This window comes from Carassius gibelio, chromosome B10 (genome assembly GCF_023724105.1).
Source record: "Carassius gibelio isolate Cgi1373 ecotype wild population from Czech Republic chromosome B10, carGib1.2-hapl.c, whole genome shotgun sequence".
Taxonomy (NCBI): domain Eukaryota; kingdom Metazoa; phylum Chordata; class Actinopteri; order Cypriniformes; family Cyprinidae; genus Carassius; species Carassius gibelio.
Window position 1 is genome coordinate 22,426,532 of NC_068405.1, and position 16,935 is coordinate 22,443,466.

Consider the following 16,935-nt stretch of genomic DNA (forward strand, 5'->3'; position numbering starts at 1 on the left):
TTTTAGTGTTTATTTATAATAAACAAATAAACACTAAAATAAGTGTTTATTCACGGTTTAAGTAGTTGGAATATTTGACTTTTTTTTTTGGACTGAAATACAAGTTCAGATTGAGGAAACGCTGTAGATAGAGCGCGCGTGAGGAAACTCAACTGTGTGTGACTCGTTGACGTGACAGGTAGTGTGTGTGTGTGTGTGTGTGTGTGTGTGTGTGTGTCGGGACTCACTCGATCATTTGTACATCTGGATTCATCTGAGGAAGGAGTTGAACATGGCCTCGAAGAAAACCGAATCGAAGAAAAACGAGAAAACGGATAAATCTGAAAAAGCTTTAGCTGCAGAAAAGGAGCAATTCGTCAAACTTCAGGTGAGAAAGACGCCCTCGCTCATATTTACTTCATTCAACGAGTATTTGATTTATATATTTACGTTACCTACTTGGTTGAAAAATCTAAAATCTTTGGTGTTTTTCCTTTTCATTTAAGTGAGAGAAACGCCTGATAAATAGACTTATCTTTGAAACTATTTAAAATATTTTTTTAAATATATTTTTAAATCGTCACATTTTATCGCTTGGAATCCCCGCGAAATTCATTTTAATTACGTGTGGCCTAAAACAATCGCCATTATGTTTTAAAAACATTGTTTTAATATACATTCCTTGTTTTTTGTGCTATACATGTTACTTTTGGAAGTGTACAATTGCCATCCAATATATTTTACCATAGTAATATGGATGTACATCATGATATTATTAAAGTACCATGTAAATACCATGGTATGGATATGGTATTGTATTATTTTATTACCAGAAACTGAACTGCTCTGTAAATACATGTATGTAAGATCTGACTCAGATGTTCCTCCTGGCTGCAATTATTTATTAGTTATTAATGTGTGCTTCATTGTGATGTGTATTATTTAATATTTTAAAAAGTCATATGTATTAACATTACAGGTGTGCATCATGTATTGTGTTTAATTAATGATGTTATGTAAAATCTCATCTGCTTTACAGCTTCAAAGCATCACCAAATCCATCACCAATGTGGAGGCCCCTATCAAAGAGAAATATGGACGCAGTATCCTTTAATATTGATTTAATACAGCATTTCTTGTGTGTACAATCATGTTCATTGTATGTTGTAGTGAGCTTGCGCACAGATGTCCAGGTTTGAAAGTCACAGCATGTACTTTATCAGTCAAATTTAGTTGTGTAACACGTTTCAAAACAGCTTCAGGAAAAAAAAATAATGTAAATGTTTATAATATCTTAGTATCTTCATGCTATCTACATATCTACAAGTAGTTGCATTTAGCAGAATCACACCTGGTGATAATATAGTTTACTTTTTACTACAGTGTAAACACGCAAGCAATTGAGATTTGCTATATTGTCTGTATAGCTCTATGTGAGTGTACTCTATGGTTATGGATAAAGTTGGATTTAGTTAAATATTTCCAACTTTATATAAAGAGCTGGGTGATAATCTAGTTGCATTTTAAGATACAATACAAACTCAGACATTTGAAATCTGCTATTAAGCAAATGCTTTGAATCATCTTTGCTAAATATCATCTGGACTTTGTCCTTAACTTTTGCACAGATATCATTTTAGGCACACATAAGGAAGGCGGTGCTGTCACGTTCTGGTCTCACGCCGTGAGTCTGCCGCTGTCCAGTAACGCAATCCTCAGCTGGAAGTTCTGCCACGTGGTGCACAAACTGCTTCGAGACGGCCATCCTAACGTCAGTCTCAACTAGCAGTATCATCATGACTTCATTTGACTTTATTTGTCTAAAATTACCCTACAAATATAAATGTATGTCTTTCTTGTAGACTTTACGAGACAGCAGAGGTCACACCGCAAGCATTAGACAGATGGGAACATTATGGGTGAGTTCGAAATGATCTGGATGTTTTTCTGTTGAGCAAGTCATTTACGTCATCCTTCGTGTAAAAACTTTCAACTTAAATTTTGTATGTGTTTCAGGGGAATCTACATGATAGATATGGACATATTGTTGCTCTGTATGCCAAGCTGCTGTGTATTAAAATCGATTTCCATTTAAAGGTAAGTTTAATGTTTCCTTCATTGACATATGAGTTAAAAATATCTATCTATTAGGGGTGTAACGATACGCGTATTCGTATTGAACCGTTCGGTACGACGCTTTCGGTTTCGGTACGCGGTACGCATTATGTATACCGAACGGTTCGTTAGAGTAATTAATTATATTTGAAAAAAAAAAAAAAAAGAGAGAGAAAGAAATATAATGATATGCGTTCAACAAGGTAGCCCAATAACCCAAACAACGTAACAGGCAACGCCCCTGACACTCCCGAAGAAGAAAAAAACACCATCTTATATGTTTATGTTAGGCTACTCAGCAGGCGCTCGCTCACTCAGTACGCGCTGAAGGCTCGTTGCAAAATAGCCAATGCGTTTAACAGACTAGAAATGAGAAGATCCTCCAATAACCAACAGGTCTGGTGTTTGGGTGCACTTTGGATTCCCTTTAAGCTATAATGGTGATGGCAAGAGAGTGGTGGATAAATAAACAACGGTATGTCGCATCTGCAACATGACAGGGTACACCAGCGGGATTACAAAAAAAAAAAAAAAAAACAGCGGGAATATCTGGGATATATGCGTCAGTACTATCTGGGAAAAGAAGAAAAAAAGGAGAAACATGCACGCAGCAAACTATCCCTGCAGCATTTAGACACTATAGCTTACAGGGAATCCAACCCAAACACCAGACCTGTTGGTTATTTTAGGATCTTATATTTCTGGTCTGTTAAATGCATTAGACATTTTGCAACGAGCCTTCAGCGCGTGCTGAGTGAGCGAGCGCCTTAGGGGCCGTTCACATATCGTGCCTAAAAACGCATGGAAAACACTAAGCGCGTCTTTCTCCTCCTTTCCAAAGCGCTCGGGCAGAAGCGCTCATGAGGCGTCTGTCTTTGCTAAGCAACAATGACGTGCTCTCTCCATGAGACGCGGAAATTTCAGCGAAGGATAAATGGATTTGCAGCTCTAAAAATCGCTTGCAGTAGCTCTGCTACTGAATTTATTTCAAAATTGCAATCCATATACAACTATGATCAGCTGTTCCTTCATCTTGGCTGAGCTCTCAACGTTGTTACGGGAAAGGATGAAGCTGATTGGTTGGTTCTTGTCACATGACCCGCGGTGCGCTTGCGGCATTCTGAAAAGTTGAGATGTTTTTACATTTTGCTGTATCTAAAACGTATCGAACCGAACCGAACTGAACCGTGACATCAGTGTATCGTATCGAACCGAACCGTGAATTTTGTGAACCGTTACACCCCTACTATCTATCTATCTATCTATCTATCTATCTATCTATCTATCTATCTATCCATCTATCCATCTATCTATCTAATCTGGTTCCCACCACAGCATCTGGAGATCCCACCAAACCTTGACGCTCCTGAGCAGGTTCTTGATAAAGCCATCGCCATTGATATCAACAAAGTGTAAGTACATTGCTAATGATTTCAGTGAGCTTGAATAATCTGTTGATGTAAATTAATTACACGTGATTATTGTATTTCCAGGTTTGACATGACAGGCGAGGTTCTGGAGTACATGGAAGCAGCTCTAAAGCTGCAAGAAACAGGTAAACATAATGTTTAACCCAAAAATTGATCAAAAGTGACAGTTGAGACATTTATAAAGTTACAAAAGAGTTCCATTTCAAGTGTTGTTTTTCTGTCTGCACTTCATAGAGTTCTAAAAAAATGTATCACAGATTGCACAAAATATAAATAAATCAAAAGAATAATGTGACACTGAAGACTGGAGTAATGATGCTGAAAATTCAGATATATGAATATATTCATACAGGAATGAATTACATTTTAAAATATATTCATATAGAAAACAGTTATTTTAAATTGTAATAAAATTGTCAGTTTTTACTGCATCAAATAAATACAGCCTTGGTGAGCAGAAGAGACGGCAGTGTGTGTATAATAAATCTTTTTTTCTTTTTAAATGCAGTTTTCCGGCAGATGGAGTCGAGCTCCACCAGCTCTACCACTCCTGTGGGTCAGTGCCGTCTGGCACCGCTGGTTCTCGTCATCCAGGACTGCGGTCCGCTCTACCATTTCCTGGTCAAGCTCTTGTTCAAGCTACACAGCAGTGAGTCTTGTTGTTTACATGCTGCTCTCTTCATTTATATGCATTATTTTCATTGAGTTTACCAGCGCTGTGCATCTGTGTCACAGGAATACCGGTGGACGCTCTGTTAGGACACAGGGAACGTTTCCGCGAGCAGTTCAACAGGTAACGGTGGACTGCAGTATTACGTTATAATGCACCGATGTAGAAATTTTGTCCAATAGCAAAAGCAGAATTTTTTTTTGTTATTGCTGTTAAGTTTAAGACATTTTAAAATGTGTTAATGCACATTATACCTCTATGATGAATATTGTTTAGTATTTCACATGCCCATTTATCTAAAGCAAAAGGGGACTCTTATTATGAAGTTCTTGGCAGTGGGACGAAGTGTGTGGAAGAGGAATAAATCGAGAACGTTGATTGATTCAAAAGTGTTTTATTTAGTATAACAATTGCCACTGACTAATATAAATTTACTGAAATAAACATTTTTCATGGCAATCTAGAAATGAACAAGTCAATTCAGGTATCAGAACATTATAATGTACAAAAGAAAAGATGGTCAGATTTTTTAACTTTAAATGTTTCTAGTAAAAAAATACAAAAAACCTATTCATAATGACAATGATTTATAAAAAAACAAATAAATGATAATATCAGGCATTACTGATTTAATGTACACTATAATTCATAATCATTTGTGGTCGGTAAGATTTTTTGTTTGTTTTTGAAAGCAATCTCCCCAAGGCTCCCTAAGTCTGCATTTTATTTGATTAAAATTACAGTAAAAATATAAATATTATTGCAATTAACTTTATTCTAATTTATTTCTGTGATGCAAAGCTGAATTTTTAGCATCTTCATTCCTTCCTTCAGAAATCATTCTAATATGGTGATTTGCTGCTCAAGAAACATTTCTTATTATCAATGTTGAAAAGAGTTATGATGCTTCATATTTTCATGAAAACTGTGATACATTTTTTTTTTTTAGGATTCTTTGATGAATTGGAATAGTACTTATTTAGAGTGCATTTACATATACTAATTTGGCAGATGCTTTTATTCAATTAAATTCACAAAATGTAAAAGTGGAGTGCTGCTTTGAGTAGTTTTTGGTCTGCCTTTGTCCTCCACAGTTTGACGCAGTTTTTCGAGAGAGCGAGAGGGATGGAGTTTTTCAAATCTATCATTCAGATTCCTGATCTTCCCGATGTAAGATCTTTACATTCATCAATCATTCAGTTTCAAGTCATGTTTACTAAAAATGTTTTACAAAATGCTATGAAAGAAACTATATTGACGGATGGTGTAAAATGCTGAACAGATGAATATATGCATATGAATGTTGTAGGAACCTCCAAATTTCCTGCGTGCGGCTTCACTCGCTGATCACGTGAAGCCTGTGGTCGTTCAGAATGAGACATTCCCTGACTTCGATGATACGGACACGCAGCTGGATTTCGGTGAAGGAAACTATCAGATGGTAAAAACAACCAGGATCGGTCAAGCCTTGTAGATTGGCTCAGAGAAAGTCTTACTAAGTGCTTTTCCACATTTATGACAATTCTAATTATTATGTTCAACAGTATTATGGATACAACCAGTTTGACCCTCCAATTGACATACAAGAGCAAAGGTAACATACCACTTTATCAAACTATACTCACAAATTAGATCAGTTCTTTTTGGCAGCAGTGCGACTAAATGGGGAACAAATGCAGACTCCTAGAGTTTCAGAAGATTTCAACAATATCTCAAACCATGCTCAGATTTGTCCGAGATATAAATATTAACTCAAAATTCTCATTAACAACTTCTCAGCTGATATAGATAAATATTATAGTTTCTTGGTATGAATGCATATTTATTCATATATCTTCTGCTTTCACTTTAATTGAAAACCGCTAGTAATTTTATTATTTTATTACTATAATTTTTTTTAAATGTCTATATAGTTTCTATTAATTTGTATGTATTATTTTATTTAGCGTATTAAGTTTGAGTTATTTTAGTAATTAAACTTAAATTAAACAAAAATGAGCAAGTATGTCTTGACAGTTAGCTGAAATAAAATTATTTTATTTATTTATTTATTTTATTAAAACTTTTTATTTGCTTTAAAATGTTTAAAAAATACATTTGTTTTAGTTAATGGTAATAATAACCCTGATGTAGACATGATTTATTTGTGTAAAAGGGAGTTTTAGGAGAAAAATAAAAAACTAGAAGTCAATCAAATGTTTGATTTCACCTTTCACTGAACTTATGTTTCTTTCTTATGATCGTTAAAACCTTTTAATCTGATGTTTAAAATATTTTTGTACACAAAGAGAAGTTGTGTTATCTCATAGTTTTGATGACTTTACTATTATTCTAAATTGTGGATAGTAGTGTTATAATTAAAGAACAAATTGGTGTCCAAATGTTTGAAATGTCTTTTCATTTCTTCTGTAATATTAACTCTCACACAGAGAGACCGAGGCTGATACTCTGAGGAAAGAACTAGAGGTGGTGAAACCAGAGCTGGAGCTCATAAAAGTGGAGGTTAGACATTGGATTTTTTCACATCTGTCTTGAGAAGTGTTTTCTTCGGAGATTGATTCCCATCCTCCGTGTGTCTGCAGGCCCAGCGCGCTGTGGTCCAGCTCAAATCTCAGGTCAATAAACTGGAATCCGAGCTTGAGGACCAGCGGACGCACAAGCAGATGGCGCTGGTGGAGAACGAGCGTCTGCGTATGGAGGTGGAGAACCTCAGAACCCAGACCGCAGTCGCTGCCAGCATACAGGCCACGGTGGAGGACGCGGGCAGTGAGTGACCTCTGACCCCACACTCAGACACACCATATATATATGCTACTGTTTGTATGTTTGGAAGAAATACATATTTTATTCAGCAAGGATCCTGATGCACAAAATATTTTTATTTTAAACAAATGCTGTGCTTTTTAAGAATCCTGCACAAAAATATATAATGGTTTCAAAACAAAATCACAAAATATGCAGCAGCGGAACTGTTTTCAACTCTGATAATCATAGGAATTGTCTCTTAACCTGTAAACTGTCACCCCGTCCTGTATACGGGACGCCTACGTTTACTTCACTATATCACTATTAAATCCCAATCTAATCATGACAAACTATATATTGTTGGAAAGGTCTAAGACTCCTAAATAGATATTTTACCAATCTTTTTTGTTAAAAGGTATGTAGGAAAAGTAATAATAAATTTATGGCAAGAGTGTACCTCAAAAACCTACATCATAACAAAGTCTTCTTTGTTGCCTTTTTCTCGATCACACTTTAGAAATCATCAGAAATGATACTATCACTTGAAAACTTAAAATCTCAAAATGCATCCTTTGAAACCTCTTTTAAAATTAAACATTGCATTACCATGAAAATGGTACATCAAAGTCATGTTATAAAATGTTTTCAGTCATGAATTATAAAAATGAATTATAAAAATGCCTTGGTGAGCATAATAGCCTTCTTTTGAATGGTAGTATGAATGAAAATCTCTTGTTCTCGTGTTTTCTAGGCAGAGCTCAGACTGCTCAGGTACATTTCAGTCGACTCAAAGAGAAACACGCCGAGCTGGTCAGCAGACATGCTGATCTCATGCGGAAGGTAAAGACAATTTTGTGCTACTTTCCTCACACATCATTGATAAAAACAGGGCTAGTAACTTCGCCACTCACAGATCAGTTACACGATATGTGATCCTCCAGTACAATTTCTGTTACGGCCTTATGTGAGGAATATTCCCTAAATATGTTGCCACAAGGCGTCCTGGAGAAAAAAGTATCTTTATTTGTCATGGATAAACTTAAGATGGTGAAGTGTCTTTGCTATATGGTTATTATGATTGTTAATGGTCTTGATTTTCTGTGTCAGAATGCAGAGATGGTGAAGCAGCTCAGCAGCACTCAGCAGGCGCAGGAGGAGCTGCTCACATACAAACAGCAGACGGCCGTAGAGCTGGAGCATCTGAGACAGGACAACAGCTCAAAGGTCACACTCCACTCATTTCTGTTCATGGTTCCAGTCATTCTTCAGATTTAAAAGTTTCTTTACCACTTATACTAACCTGGAGTGATATAGGTTAGATGATGACCAGTAGGAGATTTTCAACACCTGATGCAAATATTCCAATATTATAGTTTTAATAATGGCATTATTGTAGAATTAAAATGTATTGAAATTTCATGCATTTAATTAATGAACAAATCAGTAGTATTTTTAAAATATTATTTCAAATATTATTCCATTTTAAAATGTATTTTTTTCCTGTGATGCACAGCTGTATTTTCAGCATCATCACTCCAGTCTTCAGTGTCATATAATCCTTCAGAAATAATTTTAATATACTGATTCGCTGCTCAAGAAACATTTTTTATTATTATCAATGTTAAAAGCAGTTGTGCTGCTTCATATTTCTATGGAAATTTACACATTTTTATGATTATTTAATGAATGAAATGTTCAAAAGAACAGCATTTATTTGAATGATGAATCTTCTGTAACATTATAAATGTCTTTACTGTCACTTTTGACCAATTTAATTAATCCTTTCTCAATAAAAGGAAAAATCTCTTGAATGATAGTGAATTTTCTCCTAATTATTAAAAAACAGAAATTGTACATTATCCATTGACAATCAGGTTTGATGATTTAATTGAAACTAGTGCAGATCATCTCAAAAATATCTGCTAATATATTGGACTGGCAGAAATATCCACCTGTCATTAACTGAACTGAACTCTAATTTTCAGCTGGAGGCACAGAGAGCAGAAATTGAACGTTTGAAGCAAGAGCTAGCAAACGAGAGGGCTGAAATGTTCCGAGTCCATAATAGTTTGCAGAGCAAGGAGAAGGTATGGATCTCTATCAATGTGCATAAAAGACTCCAGATTCTGAATGCATTAAAACTGGTAAATACTGTAATGTGTCTCTGACATGTGTGTGTGTGTGTGTGTGTGTGTGTTTAGGCCGGAGACGAGTTGAGCAGTGTGTTGGTGGGTCTTCAGGCAGAAAAAGAAACACTACTTCGTACAGTGAGAGATCAGGAAGCTGAGATTGCTAGTCTGCGTCAGGCCGCCCAACTCCACCAGACCATGCTACAGCAGGAGAGAGACCGACATCAGAGAGAGATGACAGCGCTGCAGAACCAGCTGCAGGAAAAAGTCAGTGCAACGTCCTAATCCTTCCCAATGCCAGTTAATATGAACTTACATGCAGCTTTTGCTGTCCTGGTTTTAAACAATCCAGCGTGAGGTCTGAATGAGTGTGTTTGCTGTTTATTTGTGGTCAGTTGTGTCGGGAGCAGGAGCTGCAGCTGGAGATGGAGAAGATGAGACGTGAGCTGGAGGAGAAGCGAGTGGAGCTGCTGCGTGCTCAAAGTGCTCTGAACAGTAAAGAATCTGTGAGTATTTCCTCCTCAGCAGACCCTCTGTTTCAAACATATGCAAGCTGTTTCCATTTGTGCAACTGATGCATAATATGATTTTTTTTTTTTACACAAGCATGCATACATTTATTGAACATATTAGTGGGTGACCAATATGATTTTTACAAAATCAAATGCTTATACAATATTTATAGAGCGAGCTGACTGATTGCTTATACAGTACCGAAATATATAATATAACTAGTGTGATTAATCACATCCAAAATAAAAGTTTTTGTTTCCATAATATGTGTGTGTACTGTGTGTATTTATTATGTATATATAAATACAAACCCATGCATGTAAATATGTTATGTTTATATATTAAATTTAAGTATATATATATATATATTATATATATATACTTAAATTTAATATATAAACATATTTACATGCATGGGTTTGTATATAATTATATAATATATATAATTTTTTTGATTTATTTTTTTGTTTTTTATAAACTGTAATAAAATATATAATATACACAGTACATATACATATTATGTAAACAAAAACTTTTAGTTTGGATGTAATTAATCGCATGACAGCACTAAATATAATATAATATCTGTCAAAAGCATCATTTGCTGAGTTTCCAGCATCATTACTACAGTCTCCAGTGGTCACATGGTCACATGATCACATGACTTTGGTTAAATATTGACACATAACACTATTATATACTAAGCACAAAGCATGTGAAACAAAGGATCTCTTTGTCAAGACCTGCTTATGTTTGTCAATTCACCTATGGTGTCTGAATCAGCACTACACCTTCAAAATGGTAAATTCTTTGTGTTTGTATGTGTTTCAGACAGGAGACCAGCTGAGCAGTGTGTTAGTGGGTCTGCAGGCACAGAAGGAGGTTCTTCTACGTTCAGTGAAAGAACAGGAGGCTGAGATCACTAACCTGCGTCAGGCCGCCCAGCTCCACCAGGCCACGCTGCTGCAGGAGAGAGACAGGAGTCAGAGAGAGATGACAGCGCTGCAGAGCCAAATGCAGGCCAAGGTCAGAAAAACTAGGGATTGTGGGCAAGATTTCTCCAAAGGAAAAAAAAAACATTCATGCATACATAGTTTGAAAATCCTTCAATAAAATACTATGATTTGGGATGCTGATAGCTGACACAATACTGAAGTATGATAATACTTAAACAATAATTGCAAATATTAATCTAGTATTTTTGTTAATGTAATATTAGTTACCGTATATAAATAGTTCTGTCAATATTTAGAGAGTGGACTGACTGATAGCTAATACAATACTGAAATATACTGTTTGAATCAGTTCAATAATAGCTAATGTTTACATAATGTAATATTAGTTATGTCAGCCTTTAGCGAATGGGCTGATTGATAGCTAATATAATGATCTATGATACTGTATAATAGCAAATATAATTTGATTTTAGTATATAATATTATTTATTATTTATTTTTATCTAATCTAATGTAATCTTTTATAAATATTAGTTATGTCAGTTTTTAGAAAGTGAGCTGACTGATAGATAAAATTATTAAACAAAATGTATTTTGTGTGTAATATAATACATAAATATAACCTATGTCAATAATTAGAGAGTGGGCTGACTGATAACTGATATAATGGTGAACTATATGATACATTTTCAAAGTCAGACTATGATTTGGGACAGTTTAATCTTGTATAGGATGAACAGTATGCACACTGGGATGTAGCCCAGGTTTAGCTACTGTAGTGTCTATTGAGGGTCTTAATGAGTTATTTTTTTTTCTGTACAGTTTAGTCTGGATTCAGGACTGTTCCAGCAGAAGCTGCAGGATGAGCAGTTCAGTCTGTTGCAGTGCGCTGTGGTGGAGGCCGAGGGCATCGTGCTGGACGCTGTGGCCAAAGTGGACGACCCACTACACGTGCGCTGCATCAGCACCCCAGGTCTGTCCTTCCTCACCCTCCTCCTCCTCATACCTGAATATCTTCATCAGTTCTTTTACTCAACATATATCTAATCTCTGCTTGCAGAGTATTTGATCAATCGTGCTGAGTTGACGTTGGCGTCCCTTGATAAGATGCAGCAGAGTCATGCAGTCTATTTGAGGAACATGGATGGTAAGATGTCATTCTAATCAGTAAGCTACAGGTTCAGGTGTTAGTGTGATGTAATCTCTTCTTCTTCCTCTTCTAGACGCCAGTGGTTTGTTGAGGTCGGTGACCCAGTTCTCTCATCTCATTGCTGACACTATTGTGAATGGAGCAGGAACTGCACACTCAGCGCCTACGGACCAAGCAGACCGTGAGAGTCCTAATTATTCTTTAATATTAAAAATGCACACCTGCACATTTCAAATGCATATAGTGCTACTGACATTCAAAATATTTTTGGTGTTTAGATGGTCCAAACTAGTCTAGACAAGAATAATTTATAATTTCTTGAAAAGAAAAGTTGCAAATGAACAGTATTTAATGTTATTCATAGTTTTGGTACATACATTAATACATTTACTAATGATTTGCATTAGAAAATCCAGATGAAATTGTGTAGTTTATAGCTGATCCAAGCTGTTATGGTTCCTGGATGGTCCAAACTGCTCTAGATAAAATTTAGAATTTCTTTTTTAAAAAGTTGCAAATTACCACAGTCTTTAAAGTTATTCCAATTTTCTATCTCAAACATTTTGTGTTACAAAATTTGTACTGATAATTTGCATAAGAAAATCCATCTAACTCCAGATGGTTTAACACGGTTATAGCTTCTTCAAGCTGCTGGTTTATGGTCCTTAGATGGTCCAAGCTGTTCTAAATATAATTTATAATTTCTTAAAAAATAAGATGCATATTACTACAATCTTTGAAGCTGTTTAAGTTTTGCATTAGAAAATATATACAGATGACTGCATTAAAAAATTAACACAGTCTTTAAAGTACTTTGTACTGATGATTTGCATTAAAAAATACAGCTAAAACCAGATGGTTTGCATGGCATTTAGCAGGTTCAGACTTCTCATCTATAGTCCTTAGATGGCTAATCAACTGTAGATGTGGATGCAACCTTATAGAGCACTTTGATCAAGCTAGTTAGAGCTGGTAAAACCATCTCAACCACCGTAAACGGGTAAAAGCTGGTTTTTTTGCTGTTTTTTTCCCCCAGCAGTCTGATGATTTTATGTTCATGTCTCTGTAGGTTTGACTGATAACTGCCGGGATTGTGCCACTCACTGCCTCCAGTATCTGAAAGAGCTGAAGCTGAAGGCTACGCTCCCGGGAGCTGACCCTACTGCTGTCCGCTATGTGGTCCAGCGTATCCTCAACCAAGGACAGGTGCGTTGGACCAGAGATTGCATCTTTAAACCTGATCTGTGTTTGCGTGACATAATAAGTGACTTCTCTCCTGGTCTCCTGCAGGAACTGCGGCCCAGGGGAGCAGATGTGCGGAAGGAAGAGCTGGCAGAGATGGTGGATAAGGAAATGGCTGCGACTTCCACTGCCATTGAAGATGCTGTGTTGAGAATGGATGTAAGTTAGACTGTGTTAATGATGCTGGATTGAACTCGGGATTTGCAATGACTTCATGAGTCTTTCCTTATGTAATACAGGAAATATTGAGCCAGGCAAGAAGAGAGTCATCTGGAGTGAAGCTGGAAGTTAACCAAAAGTTAGTTTGGGTTGGGATATAGTTTTATACAGTTTGTAGTTTATGGGTTATGTAATTAAATGTTTGTTTTGTTCTATTACAGCATCATTGGCTCGTGTTCAGATCTAATGAAGGTACGTTTAGATTCAAAGACATGAATGTGTTGTTCAATTGACAGTAAAAACGCGTTTAACTATACAAAAGATTTAAAATACAAATGCTGTTCTTTTAATTTTCTTTTAATTCTGAATCCTGAATATAATGGTTTCCACAGCTCAACATTTATAATAATTATAAATATTTCTAGTGCAGCAAATCAGTATATTAGAATGATTTCTGAAGGATCACGTGACACTGAAGACTGGAGGAATGATGCTGAAAATTCAGCTTTGATCAAAGGAATAAATTACATTTTAACATATATTCACATAGAAAAGAGTTATTTTAAATGGTATTTGATATACCATTATATAATATTTGAATATCTCAGTTTTTACTGTATTTTAATCAAATAAAAAAAAAAACTGTGGCCCTCAACTTTTTAAATTGGTAATGTATATCAAGATTTTTCGAGTAATTTTTCATCACTTTTGTCCATAGGCTATACACATGCTGGTGACGGCTGCTACTGACCTGCAGAGAGACATTGTGGACAGTGGCCGGGTACGATTCAGCTATATGGACAATTTTCGATCATTTTTATAAATCATGCATACTCACACACCTTATTGCATTTTAGGGTGCTGGTTCTGTCAAAGACTTCTATGCTAAAAATTCACGTTGGACGGAGGGACTCATTTCAGCGTCAAAGGCTGTAGGATGGGGAGCAACGCAGATGCTGTGAGTGTGTCGAATATTTAAAGCTTTAACTTGGATTTATTATTATTTATAATATACTATTGATTTATTATCTCACAAAGTGAATCAGCTGATAAAGTCGTGACTGACAAAGGCAAATATGAAGAGCTGATTGTCTGCTCTCATGAGATCGCCGCCAGTACGGCACAACTTGTCGCTGCTTCAAAGGTAAAATTTATGAGACCAATATAAGTGCATTTAATCCAATCAAATCTGATGATTCTGACACATTAATCCTTCATTTAACAGGTAAAGGCAGATCGCGGCAACAAGAGGCTCCAAACATTACAGCAAGCATCCCGTCACGTGAATGACATGGCCGCTGTCGTGGTGTCGTCTACTAAATCAGGACAAATGCAGATTGAGAACAAGGGTGAGTTTCATGGACACATGCAATAAACATGAAACATACTCCATGAAACATACAAGCCAAAACAGTTCTAAAAAAATATGTTGGTGGATTTTGATGTGAGAGGACAATAGGGGATTAACTTCACTGGAGGAAGCATTGTTATGGATTATGGACTTGTATTTTAGCCAGAAGTGACAGTTTTAAGTTCAAATGTCTTAATAATGGATTACTTTGTTACAAACATGCAGCTTTTTTCGCTTCACAAGATATTAATTGATGGACTGGAATGATGAATTACTTGTAGATTATTGTGATGTTTTTAGTTTGTAACTGTTCGGACTCTTATTTTGACGGCACCCATTCACTGCAGAGCACCCATTGGTGAGTGATGTGATGCTAAATTTCTTAATGTATCCTCTTGGTTTTTTTTCCATAGACTCCATGGATTTTTCTGGCTTGTCTCTTATAAAACTCAAAACAGAGGAAATGGATTCTCAGGTAAATTTGCCAGAATGAAAAATAGTACAGTTTTAGGTATTAAACCACCCTTACATCATCCAGTCAAATCCCAAAGGATTCAATCAAGTACAAAATTCATATTTTTCACTTTGAAATACATAAAATCATGCAAGTAAAAACGATTTGCACTTTCTTTTTTCGAGCTGGAAATGGATCGATGTAAACTCATATTTGTTTATAGGTGAAAGTATTAGAGTTGGAGAAGCAGTTGGTGAACGAGCGTATACGATTGGGAGAACTCAGGAAAAAGCACTATGAGATGGGAGGGATCCCGATGGACTCGCCTCCAGGGAATACAGTCAATAGTTTTGACAGTTCACTTCCTACTGTTTTTCCTGACCCGCCCAATTTGGATCTGCCCAATCTGGACACGTTCACACTGGACCCACCCAGATTCGAACCACTTCGACTGGACCCGCCCAGACCGGAGCCCCCCGCGCCCGAACCTGCCAAAACCAGCTCTAAACGATCCTCAATCTTCCAGAAATCAGGCAGTCGCCTCAAGAATGCAGTATGTATTTACAGCCACTCTTCGCTAGGGGCCACTTTAACAGTATTTCCAGTGAAAATATTGCCTTTTGAGATACTAAATTTAGATGTTAAGTTGTTTTTCTTTGTTTATCTCACACAGTTTAGGTGAAAGGAGTCTGAGCCCTGGATGTATGAAGAAGAAACCATCATAATGTATATTATTTTCTTTGTTTTATCACGAGTCTCTACTGTATATCTTCCTTCATGCAATACAGTATGGTGTGAATTAAATATTTAAAATTATGCTTTTAATTTATACTATCATTTATTGAATTGCTACAGTGAAATATTTTATCATGCAATTATTTGTAATTTTAATAAGTACCAGGTTGAAGACTTTACCTTTACCTTTTTTAATCAGCACCATCAATTGATGGCTGGTAGTTAATTTGGGATCTTTTAACAACTTTTATGATTTTAAAGTAAATGAACTTGAAGTTTTAAATGTAAACTGAAGTAAATAAAAAAAAAACATGTTGGGTAAGTTATGCATGTGCTGGTTGTTCTTAATACCTGTATTTACAGATTACAACAAATTAAAAACATGTTGGAAAACCATTTAAAAACCATCCATGAAATCATAATTTAATATGTTTATTAAATTGTTAATATTAATTAACCTGCATACTTAACCATACACAATTATATGCCATGTTATAAAGGTTACTTTGGAAATGTAATAGGTTACAGATTACAAGTTACCCTATTTACAATGTAGTAAGTAGTGTAACTATTTCAATTACTTTGTTAATGTAACATTACATTTGATTACTTTTCTACATTTCTGTTATGAATGTTTTCAACTGTTAATCTTTTTTAAACATTTAAGGCAGGTGGTGTTAACTTTAGAGTATTCAACACTCTTTACTGACAGACTTCTCAAAATCCTTCATCGGTTGAATTAAGATAACAGTAATTTAATTTGAAATACAGCCACCACAAAATCAGACTTTACAAATCATTCTGAGATTAAATACAGATTTTAAAATCATAAGATATAGTTTAATCGCTATGATACTTTTTTTGAAATCCAATCATTGCACAGCCATGACGCGAAACACTGCCATCTAACAATGCTTTTTGATGTAAAAAAATATATTGTGTAACATAACCTGTTTGTTTGTTTATTTATTTTTTTGCCATGAAAATAGTCTAATTTGCTGTGTTGACATTAAATAAATATATAGTACTATTATTACTACAATGCTTTTGAAAAATTGCAATTACATTACGTAATTTAGTTAAATGTAACTAACTTAGTTACTCCCATTGACTGTAAAAAAAATACTGTACTCCCCAACACTGATGCGTCAGTCTCTGCTTGACATGTAAACAACCCGTTGATACTTTGATCTAACAATGGAAATAAAAAATCACTTCACGGATTTAGCCACAGTGAGTTACCACAAAATCTATTGTAAACAGAGTTTATGACCAATATTGTAGGGCAGTGTGGCGCTTGAAAGTGA

General features: G+C 35.5%; 1 protein-coding gene across 1 annotated transcript; it reads left to right on the forward strand.

Moving 5' to 3' along the window:
- The first annotated feature begins 84 nt into the window (after window positions 1–84).
- Window positions 85–16,095, forward strand: LOC127966243 (huntingtin-interacting protein 1-related protein). The gene is made up of 34 exons (XM_052567108.1): window positions 85–367; window positions 1,019–1,082; window positions 1,608–1,750; window positions 1,842–1,898; window positions 1,996–2,076; window positions 3,430–3,506; window positions 3,588–3,649; window positions 4,033–4,173; window positions 4,260–4,317; window positions 5,289–5,364; window positions 5,504–5,635; window positions 5,739–5,788; window positions 6,624–6,696; window positions 6,777–6,960; window positions 7,691–7,779; window positions 8,047–8,163; window positions 8,925–9,026; window positions 9,141–9,335; window positions 9,464–9,574; window positions 10,413–10,607; window positions 11,360–11,510; window positions 11,598–11,684; window positions 11,761–11,868; window positions 12,757–12,893; window positions 12,978–13,088; window positions 13,169–13,227; window positions 13,310–13,340; window positions 13,807–13,869; window positions 13,946–14,046; window positions 14,127–14,232; window positions 14,314–14,437; window positions 14,853–14,914; window positions 15,117–15,446; window positions 15,567–16,095. The coding sequence occupies exons 1-34, from the start codon at window positions 272–274 to the stop codon at window positions 15,573–15,575; spliced, it is 3,582 nt and encodes a 1,193-aa protein (XP_052423068.1). The 5' UTR covers window positions 85–271; the 3' UTR covers window positions 15,576–16,095.
- Window positions 16,096–16,935: the final 840 nt, after the last annotated feature.

Coding starts and splice junctions, on each gene's coding strand:
- LOC127966243 (XM_052567108.1), top strand. CDS start 272: ATGGCCTCGAAGAAAACCGAATCGAAGAAAAACGAGAAAACGGATAAA. Junction 7,780..8,046: donor ATGCTGATCTCATGCGGAAG/GTAAAGACAATT, acceptor TTTCTGTGTCAG/AATGCAGAGATGGTGAAGCA. Junction 8,164..8,924: donor GACAGGACAACAGCTCAAAG/GTCACACTCCAC, acceptor TCTAATTTTCAG/CTGGAGGCACAGAGAGCAGA.